This window comes from Hemicordylus capensis, chromosome 13, assembly GCF_027244095.1.
Source record: "Hemicordylus capensis ecotype Gifberg chromosome 13, rHemCap1.1.pri, whole genome shotgun sequence".
Classification (NCBI taxonomy): domain Eukaryota; kingdom Metazoa; phylum Chordata; class Lepidosauria; order Squamata; family Cordylidae; genus Hemicordylus; species Hemicordylus capensis.
The window spans coordinates 13813214-13832598 of record NC_069669.1 but is presented as its reverse complement, the minus strand read 5'-3'; the positions used below and the strand labels follow the sequence as shown (position 1 = coordinate 13832598).

At 51.6% G+C, this 19385-nt stretch overlaps 1 protein-coding gene across 9 annotated transcripts in view; it reads right to left on the bottom strand.

Moving 5' to 3' along the window:
- The window catches only part of LMF1 (lipase maturation factor 1), a 317423-nt gene that overhangs the window by 213069 nt on the left and 84969 nt on the right, over positions 1 to 19385 (bottom strand). For all 9 annotated transcript variants that reach the window (XR_008311949.1, XR_008311948.1, XR_008311945.1 and 6 more), the window contains one exon: positions 1057 to 1224. Coding sequence is in view for 4 of the 9 variants with exons in the window: in XM_053275923.1 (XP_053131898.1) it covers positions 1057 to 1224 (168 nt within the window). In the remaining 5 variants the exon portion in view is untranslated. The remainder of the gene's footprint in view (positions 1 to 1056; positions 1225 to 19385) is intronic.

Sequence of the window (19385 nt, the reverse complement as noted above, 5' to 3'; positions counted from 1 at the left end):
CTCAGGGGATGGAGCTGCCACTCTGAGAAGAGCATCTAGATTAAAAGTTCCCTCCCTGGCAGCATCTCCAAGATACGACTGAGAGAGACTCCTGCCTGCTGCCTTGGAGAAGCCGCTGCCAGTCTGGGTAGACAATACTGAGCGAGATAGAACAATGGTCTGACTCAGTATATGGCAGCTTCCTATGTGCCTGAGATTTCAAAGCAGGGACTTCCCAGTCCTACCTAGAGATCCTGCCTAGAACTGAACCTGGGATCTTCTGTGTTGTAAGGTGCCCAGAGAACAATTTGTTATGGGGCAGCTAACAAATAAAGTTTATTAATTATTATTTACTACTAATAAATAATTAGTAGTAGTAAATAATACTTTTTACTTGATAGATCTCCTTGCCCCATATGCCCCTACCCAAACCTTAAGATCTTCTTTGGAGGCCCTCCTCCGGGTGACCCTGCCAAACGAGGTGAGGTCGGTGGCTACCTACGAGGGAAAGGGCCTTTTTGGTGGTGGCACCCCGTTTATGGAACAGCCTCCCCAGTGAGGTTCACCTGGCTTCATCACTTTGTTCTTTTAGATGCCAGGTAAAGACCTTTTTGTTCACTCTGGCCTTTTACATTCAGATTTTTAAATTCGGCTTCTCAGATTTTATCTGATTTTTAACTAACTTTAACATGATTTTCTAATGCTGCTCTGTATTGTATTTTGTACTTTATTTTCACCTCATTTTGTCTATTATGATTTAATGTGTAATGTGTTTTTATTGTATGTATTAACCCTCTGCTGTGAGCCGCCCAGAGAATGGTTTGTTATGGCGGATAACAAAGTTTATTATTGTTGCTTATTATTAATTATTGTTTTGGATGCAAAGCAGGCTTGTCCAATGGCCTACAGCTACTGCCTGCCTGTTAGGATCTGCAAGGAGGGAACCTGTTATTTTTCCAAGCGGTGGACATGTCATGCCAAATGTGGGGCTCACCAACGAAGGGGACAGCAGTGAAGACAACGTTGGTTCCTTTCCCGGAATAAACGCTGGCTTTCAAGCCAGCAAGCCGATCTCACCTGGAAGAGGATCTGCAGAAGCCCATGGAGGGTGCACATCCGTCGCCCGAGGAAGATGAAAAAGGGCACGCCCAGCTCAATGAAGTGGTTGACGAGGGTCTCAAACTGATGGAACCACCAAGGCGAGCGGTGCATGTAGTAGGCGACTGGGTTGGGCACAGGCTGGGTCTGAAAGAGGCAAAGGACATGAACATAAGCCGCTGGCAACAGAAAGGGTACCCCACCACAACTGGGCACCTCCGTTCGTGATCCAATTCACTTGTGCAGGTGGGCCAATCCAAGGCTCTCTGGCTGCTGCAAGACTACAGCTCCCATCACCCCCTGCCACAGGGTATCGGGAGAAGGCAGTGGCGCTGTGAGTGAGTCCTGGTGCCCTGCCTCCTTCTGCTCTGCGCTTCCTCCGAGAGTCCCCGACAACGAGGGAGAGAGCTGATTTTGGAAGGGAGGAGAGCTGGTCTTGCAAGTACGAATGCTCCCCTTTGCTAAGCAGGGTCCACCCCGGCTTGCATTTGAACGGGAGACTAAGATATTCCCCTTAGGAGGTGGAGCCACTCTGGGAAGAGCACCTCCCTGCTTGCATGCAGAAGGTCCCAGGATTTGATCCCTGGCAGCATCTCCACGATAGGGCTGAGGGAGACTCCTGCCTGCAGCCTCGGAGAAGCCGCTGCCAGCCTGTGAAGACAATACTGAGCTAGATGGAGCAAGGGTCTGACTTGGTATACGGCAGCTTCCTGTGAAAGGAGACATGGGGTTCTGGGAGGAGCGGGAGGAATCGGAGAAGTCATGGAACTGGCAGTGTTACTTTGCCCCAGCCACCACGGCCCAAGCCTTCTGGCTGCCGCACACCAAGACAGAAGCGGACAGATCCATCGGCCCTAAGCACATCCACTCACACAAACCAACTCTTGGGTTGGGCCGGGCTGGAGGCCCCGCTTACTTTCAGCCCCCACAAGACCGAGAGATCCATCATCCGGCCTCAGACCGGGCATGCTGACACGAACCACACAGTGCTGGAATAGAGCGAGGCAATTCCCAAACAAAAGCAACAGCAAAGCGGGTATCGCTTCATCTTAGCGTATCTAACACAGGCTAGATCCATTAGCGATGTTTTCCAAACCCTGACAGCCAAACAGAGATGGCGAGAGCGGCCGACGATAATTGGAGGAGACGCAACACATCTTTAAATTGTTTGCAGCTTAAAAAAGAAAAGAAAAAGAAAAACCCCAACCAAAATACAAACAGCACGGGGGGAAGAAGACGGTGCTGTGCACAAAAATTGTTTGGGCTTCTGCTGCCAAGCCCTGTAACTAATGCAATTCCTTATTAGCAAAGCTGGAATTAATCAGAGTGTTGCTTTCTACGGCTCGGAGCCGGCTGGCGTTCCCTGGGGACAGAAGACCGCATCCTTCCTTCCGCTGACACCGGGGCAGGATGGAGCAAGCCGAGGGGTCACCGAGCTTTGCCAAGCCCCTACACCAAGGGGGCGGTGGGTCAGGGAGGTCCCACATCCGGGGTCAGAGCCCTGATAGGCCACTGAGGCCCTCGCTGGGGTGGGAGCTGGTTTGAGTTAGTCTGGAAGCGGAAGCTCCAAGAGGCTGGGCTGAAACGTGCTACCTTGATTACAGAAAGGGCTCCGAACTCGAGTTCGCCTTCCAGTGGGGAAGCCCCCTTGCCTTTGCCCAGCCAGACAACACGGCACGGGGCACTCAGGACACAGGGCAACTCTACAGAGTTTAACTTTACAGGGAAAGTGTAGAAGTCACAATGGCCCCGAGGAAAGAGACGCAGCTGCAAGAAGCCAAGACAATATATTGTCTTTGTTTCACCTTCTGTTTACCTGCCCCTTGTGAACTAGTTTGGGTCTAGTTGCCCCTCCAGGTTTTTTTGAGATGAGAGAAATCGGGAGATTGTCTTAAATTCAGAGTCCTAGTCCTTTTGAGTAAATGCAGGTATGACCTGCATTTCACCTCTACTTTTTAAGGGGGTCGTCTTAAATGCAGTCATCTTCGGTTTGGGTAAATATGGTGATTAGAGATGTCGCTCAGGTTCTTTCCAGGGCAAGCTTCACACACACACACACACACACACAAACACACACACACCCAATGTACAACATATCTGCTGAATGGCTTTCAGGGATTCCCGCCACTGAGGGGTCTCCTCAGAGGAGGCAGCGGTGGAGTTCCCAAACCAGAGGCCTCGCCTACATATTTTATTTATTTCTTTAACCTATTTGTATACCACCCAAAAGGCTAGTCTCTGGGTGGTTTCCAACAAAACAAGAAAAACAACTACTAAAAAGCTTAAAACATTACAACAATTTAAAATTTAAAATGTTAAAACTATTAAAAATCACCCAACTATTAAAACAGTTTCTAATCAAAAGGCTGGGTAAACAAATGCGTCTTGATTGCCTTTTAAAAAGTTGCCAGAGATGGGGAGGCTCTTATTTCAGCAGGGAGCACCGTCCAAAGCTTCGGGGCAGCAGAGGAGAAGGCCCGTCCCCGAGTAGCCACCAGACGCACTGGTGGCAACTGCAGAGGAACCTCTCCTGATGATCTCAATGGCCAGTGGGGTTCATAACGAAGATGTCCTCTTAAATACCCCCCCCACACACACACTAGGTTTAATTACTTGCTCAAATCCCCACGAACACATCCAGTTAACACCACAGGTGCATGTATATACAGGGGGAAACACACACACACCCCTCCTTCTGCTAATTCCATGCACACCAGTTATGATTCCAGAGACACCAGTTATGTTGACAGGCAAACTCCAGACATCTGGCAGTACAATTCAGGCACTAAACTGAGTCAGGTGTTGACTAAGCCTGTTTCTTGAGGCTCCAATGTGGGTCTTTCCTGCCACCCCCTTTTCAGGACTTTCTTGGTGGTGGCTCCTCATATTTGAAACTCTCTCCCTGGGAATGCAGAAGTCCTTACCCCTCTGCTTTTAAGTGGGCAGTGAAAGCCCTCCTTTATAAAGGGCTTTAATTGCTTATTTAAGAGCATGTTTTTAATGGACTGCTGTTTTCCTGTTTTACGTTGCAATTATTTGGTTTTTTGTTTTGTTTTATCTGATTGTTGACAGCCTTCTCTGGGAGCACTAATCCTAAAAGATGGGACATCAATATTTGGAATGTATATATAAGCAAACAAATTAACCCACATGGAACAGAGAATTAGCAGGTTTTAAAAGAGCATTCAAGACGCATCTATTTCATCAAGCCTTTGATCTGTTGTAAGTTGGTTTTCATTGTTGTTGGCGGCTGTTTAAATGGTTGTTTTAAATTTTTAACTGGTTTAATGTTTGCTTTTAATTCTGGATTTATTGTTTATTTTGTAAACTGATAGTTTATTTTGCAAACCACCATGCGGCATCGGTATGAGGTGGTGCAGAAATAGAATGAATGGAAGAATGAATGAATGACTCCATAAATAAAACAAAAATTAGATTCTTTCAAGAACTCTGATTAAAATTACAATTAATTTATAAAAAGATGTTTGCCCTTTTTTTTTAAGGCATTACTCAATCCTGTTTTAGAATTCTGGTTACTCTAATGCAGTGTGTATTACACAGTGTAATACACAGTGTATTACACTGTGTAATACACACACACACACACACACACACACACACACACACACACTCCTTCGACTTTGTTCAATGATATTTGTAAGTGCCCAACTTGGAGCAGAGTATGTCCTCTGTGCTTGGATTCATCAATAGCTGCAGAATATATTGAAAGTGATGAGGAACTGGGAGACCTTAGCCCTCAGTTTCCATCAGCACCTTGTCCTCATGAGCCAGGGAGGGGCCCAAGGCACAGTGGCTCCTCTCTCTCCTCTCCAACGCTGCCTGCAGGCTGGCAGTTCATCAGGTAGAGCTCTTCTAGGAGAGCATTCCAAAGCTGAGAGGCCACAACAGAAAAGGCCCCGTCTCTACTCCAATCTTCACCAACCAGATCCCTGGTAGTGACGGGGCCATCAGAAAGGCCCGAGATGCTGAATGGAGGGGCCCTGGCAAGTTCAATGAGTGGATGCAATCTGACAGATACCCTGGCCCCAAGCGGTGTAGGGCTTTAAAGCTCAAGTCCAGCATTTTGAATCCACAAAGCTGCCCCAGGAGGAGTGCCATACTTGTGAAGCGACTAGCGCCCACAAGGACTTTTATGGCTGCATCGAGGATGAACTGTTTTCAAGGGCAGCCCCACGGAGCACACACTGCAGTAGCCCAATATGGCACTTTGAGGGCACCACTAGCCACCATGGCACAAGGACACAACCTGAATCCTGCCAAACCCCTGTCAAACTGTATGTGTGAGATTTAAAGCACCACGGGGCCTCTTCATCCAGTTTGGCTCTGAGTGGCTCCATTAAACCCCACCACCACCACCACCACCTTCCAAATCTGCATCTCCTACCTTTGGGGCTCTACACAGCAAACAGCCTTACTGGACATAAACCTTGAGGAAACCTGAATAAGACCAGAGGAGAGCTGGTCTTGTGGTAGCAAGGGTGACGTGTACCTTTAGCTAAGCAGGGTCCACCCTGGTTGCATATGAAAGGGAGACAAGAAGTGTGAGCACTATAAGAGATTCCCCTTAAGGGACGGAGCCGCTCTGGAAAGAGAGGCGAGGTTCCAAGTTCTCTCCTTGGCAGCATCTCCAAGACAGGGCTGAGAGAGACTCCTGCCTGCAACCTTGGAGGAGCCGCTGCCAGTCTGTGAAGACAATACTGAGCTAGACAGACCAATGGTCTGACTCAGTATATGGCAGCTTCCTATGTTGGGTGACAGAACCCCCTCTTTGCATCAAGAGCAGCAGGACATGGGTGTGCAGTGCTCTTTCCGGCTGCTTTTTCTGTGCCCCCACATGGACGCAAATGGCCATGGGGGGGTGGGTTGTGTGGGTTTCAGCAACGCTAGGGGGAAGAGGAGGCTGTGGCTGCCGGCCTGCGCCTGGCAGTTCCTCTCCCTGTGCCCGTCGACGCCTTCCTTCGGCAGCTCACGCGGCGGGCCACATTTCGAGACGGCTCTGCGCTCGGACCCCCTGCCAAACACACACACACACACACACACACACCCCGGTTGACTGACATGATGGCAGCAAAGGAAGCCTCCACGCTCCGTCCTCCGCACGCAGGCGCTGCCCAGCAAACACCAGCTATTTATTCTGGGCATTCCTGGGGAGACGCGCAGCTAAAATTACTCCCGAAAACTATGGCTCCATTCAAGGTATTTATTTGTACAGGATCCCTGCAAAATATTTGAGCGAGCCGGCTCTGGATGGGATGAGGGACGCGGTGGCTCCGACATTCCAGGCTGCTGCCTCTGGACCCCCATGCCCCACCCCGGCCGCCCAGACTGACCCAAGGAACTGGAAGTCACAAGACTTGGTCTGTGCATTGCCAAGGGGCTCGCAGAACAGAGGGACCAGGCCGAGCTCAGCACAGAGAGGCCCATGAGCTGGAATCAGCCTCTCTGTGCCTGAACAGCTTTCAGAATGTTAGGAACATAGGAACATAGGAAACTGCCAGATACCGAGTCAGACCCTTGGTCTATCTAGCTCAGTATTGTCTTCACAGACTGGCAGCGGCTCCTCCAAGGTTGCAGGCAGGAATCTCGCTCAGCCCTCTCTTGGAGATGCTGCCAGGGAGAGAACTTGGCACCTAGATGCTCTTCCCAGAGTGGCTCCATCCCCTGAGGCGAATCTCTTCCGGTGCTCACACTTCTAGTCTCCCATTCATATGCAACCAGGGCGGACCCTGCTTAGGTAAGGGGGAAAGTCATGCTTGCTACCACAAGACCAGCTCTCCTCCCGTTGCAGGAGAACTGCTTGACAGTCTTAATAAGAACATAGGAAGCGGCCATATACGGTACTGAGCAGGGTCCACCCTGGTTGCATATGAATGGGAGACTAGAAGTATGAGCACTGGAAGAGATTCCCCTCAGGGGATGGAGCCGCTCTGGGAAGAGCAGAAGGTTCCAAGTTCCCTCCCTGGCAGCATCTCCAAGATAGGACTGAGAGAGACTCCTGCCTGCAACCTTGGAGAAGCCGCTGCCAGTCCGGGTAGACAATCCTGAGCTAGATGGACCAAGGGTCTGACTCAGTATATGGCAGCTTCCTATGTTCCAAGGTCTTGCAGACATTTCTCCCAGGAACTGGCCAAAGCACAATTACCTTTGTAATTGGCAGGCAGGGATTGGCTTCTGGACTGGGCAGGCCTGGCAAAAACAGAAGCCCAGCCTTCCAGCCCGGCCTGGTCATATGGCTCTGGTTTCTGGTCCTGTTGCTGATTTCAGGGGCCCCAATCCTGGCCCAGACACCTTGTCATGCCCAGGGCTGTAAATCCAAGGTGGTAGCAAGCATTAATGGTCCCCTTTGCTAAGCAAGGTCCATCCTGGTTTGATTTGAATGGGAGACTACATGTGTGAGTGCTGCAAGATATTCCGCTTAGGGGATGGGGCTGCTCTGGGGAGAGCAGAAGGTTTCAAGTTCCTTCCCTGGCAGCATCTCCAAGATAGGGCTGAGAGAGACTCCTGCCTGCAACCTTGGAGAAGCTGCTGCCAGTCTGTGAAGACAATACTGAGCTAGATGGACCAAGGGTCGGATTGAGTATATGGCAGCTACCTATGTCCCTGTGTTCCAAGGTCTTGCAGACATTTCTCCCAGGAACTGGGCAAAGCACGATGGAAAAACAGACCCTCCTGCTTGCCGTTTAGTCCCAATCACGACATTGCTTGGAAACTGGAAGATTTATTTCATTCTGCCTTACTTCCACTGTTTCCACCTTAGCAAGAACAGCCCTCATGTCGTTCAAAACTTTCCTTTAATGAAATGGCTACCAACCTGCAGAAAACAGGCCCGGTTTCCTCCAGAGAGTCCACCCACCCCATTCCCCCACTCCCCATTTAAAAGTCAGTTCTGCAACCACATTCTCTGTCAGAATTATTTTTGTGCTGTCATAAATATGACACACACACACACAGAAAACCAAGCCAAAGAATAACAGGACCCCCAAAAACACACCGGGAGGGAGTTTATTCAAGGGAAGCTAACAGCTTGTGACTATGTTTAGATTAGGGTATTTTGGGGTCTGGATAATTTTCACCCAAGAGGGCAATAAAGTAATGGAGGAACAGTAGGACCTTTCACGGCGCCTGTTTCACAAAGGGCGAATTGTGTCAATGGGAACTTGCTACCTTGTTTTAACGGCGAGTTCGCTGAATTGGAACATCGCTTCATTTTAAAGCCAGCTTGCCAATGAAAGAATCGGGGGCAGCGGCGGGGAGGGGGGGAAACGGTTTATATATGCCAAATAAACACAGTTGGCTGTTTAAGTCTAAAAGAAGCACACAAGATTAAAACCCAAGACCATCCCGCTCTCAAACAACGCCATTGCAACACACGATCACAAGCAATATTATATAAGCAACGCTTGTAAATTGAGCGGCTGCCCATTTCTGATTTTTATGGACTGTGCATATTTTGGGAGCATGCTGGCTGATATCCAGAGCAAGGGACCATGGATGCACCAGGAGGATGCATCTGCGATGTGACAGGAATGGCTGGTCCTAATGAGCCGGACAGGAGGCAAAGGAGGTGCAGCCATTTCTCCTTCCCTGCAGCTCCATTTGCTCTTTTCTCTCTCAACCTGCCCTGGGTTAACATGAGCCGTCCTACCTGCAGGCTGGCTATTCATCAGGTAGAGCTGTGCGGTTAAACGCGCAGGTTAACCACACAGCTCTACCCTGATGAATGGCCAGCCTGCAGGCAGCGTGGCTCTTGTTAACGCCGGGGCGGGATGGGAGAGAGAGGAGCAAACAGCTACTGGGAAAGGCGAGCCGCTCCTGTGTTGCACCCACAGCAAGGGGGAGCAAATCTCAGCAATTTGTGCTGCTTCTGGAAGGGGTCCTGTCTCACCCAAAAATATGTCCCCGAGGGCTGTGTGCAATCCTCAGGGACATATTTTGGGGTGACACCGGGCACTTCTGGAGGCAGTGCAAAATGTTGGGATTGGTTCCCCTTCACTGTACACCCCCCCAAAAAACCCCACAGTATTATTAATTATTATTATTATTACATTTATATCCCTTATATACCCCTTATAAGGAGCAAGTATGGACGTCTCTTCCCGACACATCCACTCTGCATGGTTCTGGATGCACAGATTTACGGGAAAAGTGGGCCTTTGTGGTTATTCCCAGTAATTTGTACTCAGTGGCGGGGTGGGATCAAAACAGGTATTTTAAAGCACCCAGATGTAATCACACATATGCGGATGAGCAACTGTGCATGGATGCAAAGGCTTCATCTCTCGAGAATCTTAGGAACGAAAGGAAAGGAAGCAAATCCCTTCATCTCGATAAAGGAAGTCCCTGGAGAGTATCTATCGATGTGGTCACTAAGAGTCAACACCGACGTGACGGCACTCGCTCACTCGATCAGTCAAAGGAAACCCCAGCACCTGAACATTCAGCATGCTATGGCCCCATCCCCAGAGCCGCCACCCTCGAAACCTTCGACTCCTTCACCCCAGTATCTAGTTTTCCGTGCCCATGGCATCTTCTCATAAGAGAGGGAGACAGTGAGTCCTGCTCCCACCCACTACAGTCGAAGGTGGTCCACCCCCGATGCCTTTGCAATCCACAGACTCTCCATGGACCCAGCATTTTGCTAGGTGGTGCGTGACCTTTTTTTTAGCCCTACGTCCAATGCCTCACTAAGCCCACTTCTGCCTAGCGGACACCGAGGAAACCCACCCACTCCAGACCACGGCGGAGGGTCCACCTAACTGGAAACGCTCCTCCCTTCACCCAGAAATCCCACAGGTCAGGAAGAACACTAGGTCAGAAATCCTTTCCCCGGCATGCTAGTTTTCCCCATGGAGGATTTCTGTGGTTCTTTGGAGAGCATTCACTCATCTGAGCCTCCCTCCGCCACCTGGAATGGTACGTCCCGGACATGGGCGTCCAGAGGGGGGCAAAGGGAGGCAGTTGCCCCCCGCTAGATTGAGCCAGTCCCACTGAATTCAATGGGGCTCACTCCCAGGTAAGTGTGTAAGGATTACAGATTCCCTCCGCTGGAAAGAGTCCTGTGGACGACCAAGATCACAGGCACAAACTGGACACTTTGGTGGGAACGAGAGCCCCCAAGTCCAGCACCTAGATGCCCCCAGGAAGCCTTTTATAGGAACCTAGGAAGCTGCCTTCTACTGAGTTGGACCCTTGGCCCATCTAGCCCAGTACAGTCTACCCAGACTGGCAGCGGCTTCTCCAAGGCTGCAGGCAGGAGTCTCTCTCCGCCCTATCAGGCTGATACCGTACAGTGCTCACACATGGGAGTTTCCCATTCAAATGCACACCAGGGCAGACCCTGCTTAGCAAAGGGGGCCATGCATGCCTGCTGCCACCAGGCCAGCCATCCCCTTTCGTCCTGGCCCAAAGGAGCCGCCCTCTCGCTTCTGCCGCAAGCCATGCTAGCCCAACAGCCTCATGGCTCCTCTGCCTCCCGGGGCCGTCCTCCCTGTTGACCCAGAGCCGGCTGCATTTCTCCCACACTCTCCGTCGCCACCGGCCCCAGACCTTCCCCCTCCCTCGCGCTCCGGCCCCACGAGGCAGCAGCCCGCCCGTCCCAAACAGTGCGCTCATTGAGGCCAGCAGGCTGGGGCAAGGCCGGGAAAGGAGCCGGCTTGTCTTGTGACGGGCACTTTCTCGCCGGCTGTTTAACATTCCCCCGCATGCGGGACCCATTGCTCCCGGCCTCTCTGCCTGTCAGTTACGGCCCGGGATGTTTATTTTAACGGCCACTTGTGGTTGCGTCTGGTGCCAGTTGCGTGTCGCTGGTTGCACGGGTTGAGAGGGGGCAGGGGGGGCACCAGGCCCACGGCAGGCAGTCAGGGACACCCTGACCGAATGGGAAACAACTGAGCTCATTTCTGATACCGGGTGGGGGTGGCCCTCGCTGATATTTAACCCCAGCCCTTTTCCCACCCCGGAAAGGGCCGACAGCTTTTCAACCTGCCTTTCCTGAGCCCTCTCCGGCACCTCGGTCGGCAGAAATCAACTGGCAAATATGCTCCCCTTCTGTGCCATGAAAAGGACATTATTCACCCCAAAGAACAAGTCGATTAAGCCTCCCGGGTGCTTGGGTGGTTCCCTCTCTCCCCCGCACTGCCTGCTGGCTGGTCGTTCGTCAGGTAGGGCTGGGCGGTTAACAGCACAGCTCTACCGGAGGAATGGCCAGCCTGCAGGCAGTGCAACTCTTGGGTGGGGCAGGTGAGGGAGGAGCAAGCCAAGCTGCAATGGCGCCCCCCACCAGACCCATTAGGATGAGCCGCTACCATGCTTATGCAAACTATTTTAAGGAGTGGGATGGCAAATTTAGCGTGAATGGATAATAGCACCTGGTTAGCCAGTGTCTCATTAAAGCAGGAGTTCTCAAATTCAGGTTTCCCAGATGTTGTTGGACTATAGCTCCCATCATCCCTGGAGACCCTGGCCACTGTGGCTGGGGATTATTGGAGTCGTCGTCCAACGATGTCCAGGGACCCGAGTTTGTTTCCCAGTCTGCAGATGCCTCTTTCTATGATCGCCTAGAGCAGATATCGGCTCACTACAGGCGACTAGGCAAGGACCTCTTTGAGAGGCTCCAAGAAAACAGCAGATGAACAGTCCCTGCTTGCAGGCTAACAATCTTAAGGATCAGAAAGGTAAGCACCAAAGAGATAAAAGAACAAAGACAAGGAAAGACGGACGGGTCTGGAAAGAAGCATTCGAATAAGAGCCGAAGGACAGGAACGCTGAGACCGAAGAGTCTGGGGTTTATTTAAAGGTTTGCTCTGCACAGTAAAACTTGGAAACTCGTCCAGCTGGACAGGAGGGGAGAACATAATCACCAGGCCAATTGTATATTTCCCCTAGAAGACTTCATGTCATGCTGCACCAGCAGAGTTACATTTCCAGGGTCCAATTTCCATAAATCAGCACGTCGTATTGGTAACGGGAGTACAGCCCTCTCCTTCTCCCCCCCCCACTCCCCCCGAATGTTCGCAGGTAACGCCAAGAACAAAATGGACATTCTTCCTGGAGTCTGGCAGGGGGACAAATTACTTTCCGCACCTCTTCGGGCTGAAGGACTCCTTATTAAAATATCGCCTCCGCTACCGTCCCACTCGTAGTGAAAGCCAGGGGCAAAAAACCTGAAGCCGGCAAGTGCGTCCCCAGGCCAGGGCGCTGGTGGGGGGGGGGGCGGAGAAAGGCGAGGCTGGTTCCTTGCATGGGTGCGAGGGACTCGTTTGGCTTAACGTGGCAAGCCAAGGAGTCCCCGGTTTTAAAACGTCAAAGCAGCCGCGAGGGCGGGGTGCTGAAACGGGATTCGAGGCAGGGCGCTGGGGGAGAGTCCTTTTGTTTTTCAAAACCTTCTTCCCCTGCACAAGTTTCTCGCGAGAACATAAGGCCCGCCTAGTCTAGGGTGGCCATATTCTCGCTTTCCAAATCCGGGTGCCTCATTTGCATATTATGTAAATAGGGCATGAAAATATTATGTAAATGGGGTATGTAAAATATGTAAAATATTATGTAAAATGGGTAGATTTGCATATTATGTAAATTTTCGAAAAGGAGAGTGACGGCACGTTTTGCTCCGTAACTCCGCATTAAAAAAAAAAAAATAGAAACTGGAATCTGGGTGAATCTGGGTGGGCTAAGCAAGCTGGGTGAGATGCTTAAAATCCGGGTGACGCCCGGAATTTCGGGGGGCAGGGCAACTCTGACCTAGTCCAGCTTGGATGGCTTGAAAAGGGGCTTAGATGAGTTCTGTCGATGGCTCCTAGTCCGGGGGCTAAAGGCCACCTCCGGCCTCAGAGGCGAGATGCCTCTCAATACCAGTTGCAGGAGAGCAACAGCAGGAGAGAGGGCATGCACAGACCTCTTGCCTGCGGGCTTCTCAGACGCATCTGGTGGGCCACTGTGTGAAGCAGGATGCTGGATTAGATAGGCTTTGGGCCTGATCCAGCAAGGCTGTTCTTATCCTTATCCTGTTCTTATCGTGCAAATGGGGGCGGAGGAGGAGGATGGTGCCCCTTCCCATTGTGTTCCCAAGCGCCTGGTGTACACGGCATGCCCCCTCTGATCCTGGTGGCAATGTACGGCTATCCGGGCTACTAGTAGTCAATCACAATAACAAGGGGCGATGGGCGGGGGGGACTAGTCTACTCTCAGCTAGCCCTACTTTGGAAATAACACTCACCTACAATACAGGGATTACTCCTAGTTAATCCACATCAGGACTACCAGCTGGCATCCAAACTTACTGAATAAGACAAGACTACTCTGGATTTACTTTAAAGGACAACTTGATTTCAATAGGATGACTCGGGAGTAATTTAGTCTGGATGTCAGCTACCAGGAAGGGTTGGTCCAAAGGAGCCGGCGGGATGGCGGGGGGGGGGGTGTCCAAGGAGACACAGCTGCCCCCTATTGGCAACTCAGTCCTCCATCTTGACCTGCTGTGGCCTTAACAAGAGCCATGCTTCCTGCAGGCTGGCTGTTCTTCAGGTGTGTGAGCCCACGCAGCTCTACCAGATGAATGACCAGCCTGCAGGCAGCGTGGGAGGCCGGGACAAGGTGGGGGAGAGAGTTGTGCAAATGGAGCGGCCAGGAACCAGAGGCAGCTGTGCCTCGTCTGCCCCCCCACTGCTCATTAGGACCACTAAAATAAATGTGAGGCTCTGGAGGGCAATACCACCACCAGAAGGTTCCCAAATGCTCCAAAGCCACTGGGAAGAGAACCCCAAAGAAGTGGCAAGGGCTACCAGCTTGGGGCAGAATTCAATGGTACAGCCAACATGGGGCAGCCACCCAAAGCAGTGCGAAACATAGGAAGCTGCCATATACCGAGTCAGACCCTTGGTCCATCTAGCTCAGCATTGTCTACACAGACTGGCAGCAGCTACTCCCAGGTTGCAGGCAGGAATCTCTCTCCGCCCTATCTTGGAGATGCTGCCAGGGAGGGAACTTGCAACCTAGATGCGGCAGCTCCTAGAGCGGCAGCTCCATCCCCTGAGGGGAATCTCTTGCAGTGCTCACACTTCTAGTCTCCCATTCATCTGCAACCAGGGCAGACCCTGCTTAGCTAAGGGGACAATTTATGGTTGCTAGCACAAGACCAGCTCTCCTCCTTGCAGAGTGACCACACAGGGAAGCTTCAAGTCACATCCCGGAGGGGAAGAAGGCTGACCTGACACAGAATTGCCACCTTCAGGGATAGCCCATGTCCGTCCTCACCCCTCCCTCCTGCCGGTCCCGACATCTTGAGGCAGTGAGTTCAAGAAATTAATAACAGGCTGTGTGGCGAAGTTATAGCCAGTCATAAAACGGTGGCTGCTCCTTTTTTCTGAAATTTAGGCCCCGCCACATCACACCTACTGAGAGACTTCGTTCCTTCCCCAGGTCGCCATAAAGCTTGCGTCCTGCCCACCCAGGAGCAAAATTAACAGGTGAGCGCATTAAAACAACACGTCCAGCACAAACAGAACATGTTTGCGTTGAGCACACACTAGGGGCTCAGAACGTTTCCAAAGTGGCCAGGCAGATCTGTCGAGCCAACAGGGGGAGGGACGGAATTCAAACCATCTCTGCAAGCGACGGTGGTCACTGTTAAAATATCTGCCTGTGCCAGGGGACACCATGAGTGAGTGATTGGATGTGGCTTCTCAGGATCCGCCCCCACCCCCCACCCCCAGTTTAGCCTGAGAAATAAAACTGACAATATCGTGGTGGCTGATTGCTGGGACTTGATGTATGTCAAACAGCAGGGGCTGGGATGCCATTGGGCCATTCTGCCTCAAATGCACCTGGACACAGAGGTGGGGGATACGCTTTGAGGAACAAATGCAGAACAACGGAAGGTCACAGACACATCCTCTTGCCAAGATACTGTCAGTCCACCGTGACCACAGATCAGAGGAGGAGAGCTGGTCTTGTGGCAGCAAGCATGAATGGTCCCCTTTGCTAAGCAGGGTCCGCCCTGGTTTGCACTGGAATGGGAGATCACATGTGTGAGCACTGTGAGAGATTCCCCTTAGTGGATGGAGCTGCTCTGGGAAGAGCATCTAGGTTCCCAGTTCCCTCGCTGGCAGCATCTCCGAGATAGGGCTGAGAGAGATTCCTGCCTGCAACCTTGGAGAAGCCGCTGCCAGTCTGTGTAGGCAATACAGAGCTAGATGGACCAGTGGTTTGACCTGGTAGACGGGAGATTCCCATGTTCCTATGAAACAGAACCTAGAATGGGGCTACATGGATGAAGTGGGCTCGATGTTCAATGGCTGCAGCCCCCAGGAAGAGAGCTGATCACACATCCCACCTCAGGATCACCGCCAAGGACCCACACACCCCACTTCATTTCCCACCATGTGAAAGAAAACAGCCACCATTCACCATTGGTTGGTACCAGTGTTCTCTCTAACAGGGATTCCCAGATGTGGTTGACTACAGCTCCCAGCATTCCCCGCTACAATGGCCTTTGTCTGGGGATTCTGGGAGTTGTCGTCAACGACAGCTGGGAATCCCTGTGAGAGGCAACACTGGTTGGTCCCACAGAGAACGTAGGCTCCAGCCCGGTATACGAAGAAAGCTTGGGGAAATGGCGAACAGGAGGTTTCAGGGCCAGCTGTGGAAGTATAGGACTGCCTCATTTCCCTGTTCTCCATCATTTCTGTAATGGAAGACTGATCCTCCTAGGACACTCCCTTCTTCTTGGTTCTCTCTGCTCTTCCTTCCACCATGAGGTAGCTAGCACAGCTTGCCGGCTTCCTATCTAGGTTTGGAAGTTCTTAAAACAAACTTTTACTCATTTTAGCCTTGAAGCCATTGTCTCCAGATCTCCCCTCTGAGCTCTGTTCTCACCAGACTGGGTTTCTGGGCGAAAGAAGGGGATGATTCAACTTCTCCCCTACAGGTTCTGCAGTGCCCGATGTTTTGAGAAGGGGCAGCGAGCGCTCGCCTGAGATGATCCCTTTCCCAGGGCAATACACATGCCGGTAGAGGAAATATAAAGCCGCGTCTTTCTTAAGAAAGCCTCTTGGTCTGAGTCGGCCTGGCCAGACAGTCACGTGAGGTCAGCGGGCTGGGTTGATAAAAGGAGTTTGCTGGAGCCAAACCACGTGGCCTCTGGAATGGAGCGCACCACACGGAATTGAATTCTGGGAAGGCTTGCATGAAGCAAGGCCCTCTCCGACAAGGAACTCGGACCAACAAAGCTAGGGTTCTCTCTCCAGTGGGACGGCCGGCAGGGAGGAAAAGCAAGGTTGCCCACATGTAAGCTGGACCCGGCAGGGCGGCTTTTGCACGAGCTGCAATCCCTGCAGAGCTCATGGAGGCAATCCAAGCCCAGCAGAGCTCAGGGGTCGTCTCCCCCCACCCCACAAAGCAAACAAGGTCGAACAGAAATCTGTAGGGCGAAGCTTCTAGCTGAGGACTTGGAAGAACACTGACTTGGTTTGGCAGGTGGAAGAGACTCCCATGGGAGGGACGCAAAATATTTGGGTTTGCTCTGCCTGCTCAGGATGAGTCTTGCAATCCAAACCCTGCCGTATAATTCCTGCTCCCTGAAAGGTTCGTGCACAAAGATGGGTCTCGGCGGCTTGAGGGGAGAACAGGACTCACTGCTGTCATCCCCGCTTTCCGAAAGGCTAGAAGTTTGCAGGGCAGGAAAGGAAAGAAAGATTGTGCTGTCGGGTCGGTGTCAACTCCTGGCACCCACAGAGCCTTGTGGTTGTCTTTGGTAGAATACAGGAGGGGTTGACCATTGCCTCCTCCCGCGCAGTCTGAGATGATGCCTTTCAGCATCTTCCTATATCGCTGCTGCATGATACAGGAGTTTCCCATAGTCTGGAAAACATGCCAGTGGGGATTCGAACCATCAACCTCTGGCTTGCTAGTCAAGTCATTTCCCCGCTGCGCCATTAGGTGGCTTACTGCTCGATATAGGTGACTACAAATATATATTTACTAGGCACAGTCTAGGGAGCACACTGGCGGGGATTCGAACTCACAGCCTCTTGCTCCCTAGACAAGTTGCTTCCCTGCTGTGCCACCGTAACTGATTTGGGGGGCAGGGGGTTCAAAATCCTACAACTGGGCACTTGATGGAACCTCAAGTCTTGCCTAGGGAGCTACCTGGGCCCATGGGTGCCCCCCCCGTCCCCAGGCACCCAAAGGAAGGAAGAATGTGTAACTTCACCCTTCCCGATAGCAGGTTTCGTGAAGCGTCTGGATTGGCCAAGGTGAGCAGAGATTCGAGGAGGCTGCTCCTGGTCCATAGAGAAGGACCTCCTTCTCCCTCGGCAATGCCTGCTTCCGCAAACTGAATTCAGGAACTCTGGGCTAGAAAACACCCCACTCTAGTTCTGGTGTGACCACTGGCCTGTTCTTTCCCCTTCTTTGGGGTTCTAGCAATAAAGGCGGAAAGTGTCTGCTTGTCAAGGTGCTGAAGCAAATACCAGGATTAAGGAGGAAGCAGAGAAGGAACCACAGCAAAGGCAGCAGGGTGGGAGACAGGGGTATCTCTTACACACACTGTCATGGACGCACACCATATCCACACATGACTGAGACTGGAAGGGAAAATTCCTGCAGAGGGCAGCAACACACCCATCTGACGGGCGGCTTCTTCTGCAAAAGCCTCTTCTGATATTTGGTCAGGAGGGGTTTCGGACAACCGAGAAGAAATGCCCTTTAATTTGGTGGTTCTAAGGTTCTTCCTTCCTGTTTCCTCACAATCCCTGGCTGGGGCAGTCTTTTCAGGGGGAAATGTGCTTCAGTTGGGAAACGAGAATCAAGATGACGACCCCAGGGTGCTTTTGCAAGAGGGCAGCGGAAACCGAAGTGGAGACACTGGCGTTATTTTAGTTATGAAGAGGTGGATGGAGTTTGGAGAAAAGGGCTGGGAAAGAAGAGAAAGAGAAAGCCGAAGAGAATGAGGTCAAACCTTCTGGCCTGATCAGCTGGAAGCTTTTCACAGGGGGCCTTTAAAGCCCTTTAACTCGCATCTCCTCCGGAATGGAGGGGGTGCATTCACATATCGGCCAGATTTACCCCGAAGTTCCTACGAGTTATCGGGGAGCAGTTCACACACAATTCGGGTTTTTCACAGCGCGTTAGAGTGCAGCCTGGTTTATAACCGGGGTAAAAAAATCCACTATTGGCGGCAGTTTTTTTGGGACAACTTCAGGTTCACAGTAAAGCCTCCCCATAAACCTGCGGTAAAGCCTGCTGTGTGTAAAGGTCCCCGGAGACCCGCCTCTCTCATCACAGGGGTCTATGCAAAGGGCATTTCCAGCCCTGCGGGAGAATGACCCGCTCAAATGGAAGATCTGAAGGTCACTGTGGCTGAGGAATCATTTGGAATCAGCTCTCCCCAGTTCCCCTGCATCATCGGCCTGTTCCCCAAGCATGGTCAGAACTCCCGCCACCCGCCCTCCACAATGGAAGGCTGAGAAACCTATAGGAACATCAGAAGCTGCTTTCTACCAAGTGGTCTATATATCAGCTCAGTATCGTTTGCAAAGACTGGCAGCGGCTCCTCCAAGGTTGCAGGCGGGAGTCTCTCACAGCCCTCTCTGAAGAGCATCAGCCTTGGCTTCCAGACTTTGCGTGCACAGTACCCATCGGCTAGAACTCTGCAAGCAGGACCTCAATCCCCACCCATCCTCTTATGGGCTCCACCCACCCCACAGCATTCCTGCTAATTCAAACTGCCCGGGGCAATTTGCTACCAAGGACAAGCATCCTCCCTCACCGAAAGGGTGAGCAGCACAGTTCACTTATGCAGGACTCTCTTTCCATGGAACTGTCTGCATTAAGGAGTTAAGCCAAAACAAATGAGGGTTTTGGTACCAGAAGCCAGACACACACACCCACTCCATCCATGGCACTCCGCGTTCTCTTGGTTCCCCCACCCACCTCGCTTTGCAAGCATTTGAATAGTGTGGTGTTACATTTATTATACCCGTGAGCCAGTTCCTGAGCTGCTCAAGCGCTCTGTCTAACGTGTCACACTCCTCATTGGTACAACTGGCAATCCCATGCATGCATTGAATGGGGTATCTCTCTCTCTCTCTCTCTCTCTCTCTCTCTCTCTCTCTCTCTCTCTCTCTCTCTCTCTCACACACACACACACACACACACACACACACACACACACACACACTTTTCCTTCATTCTGGAACTGCTGCTGTTTGTTTTGCCTGGTGAGAATTTTCAATCACTTTCCCAGAGACAACATTCCGACCACAACCAAGACTAAATATCTCTTATATTTAAGC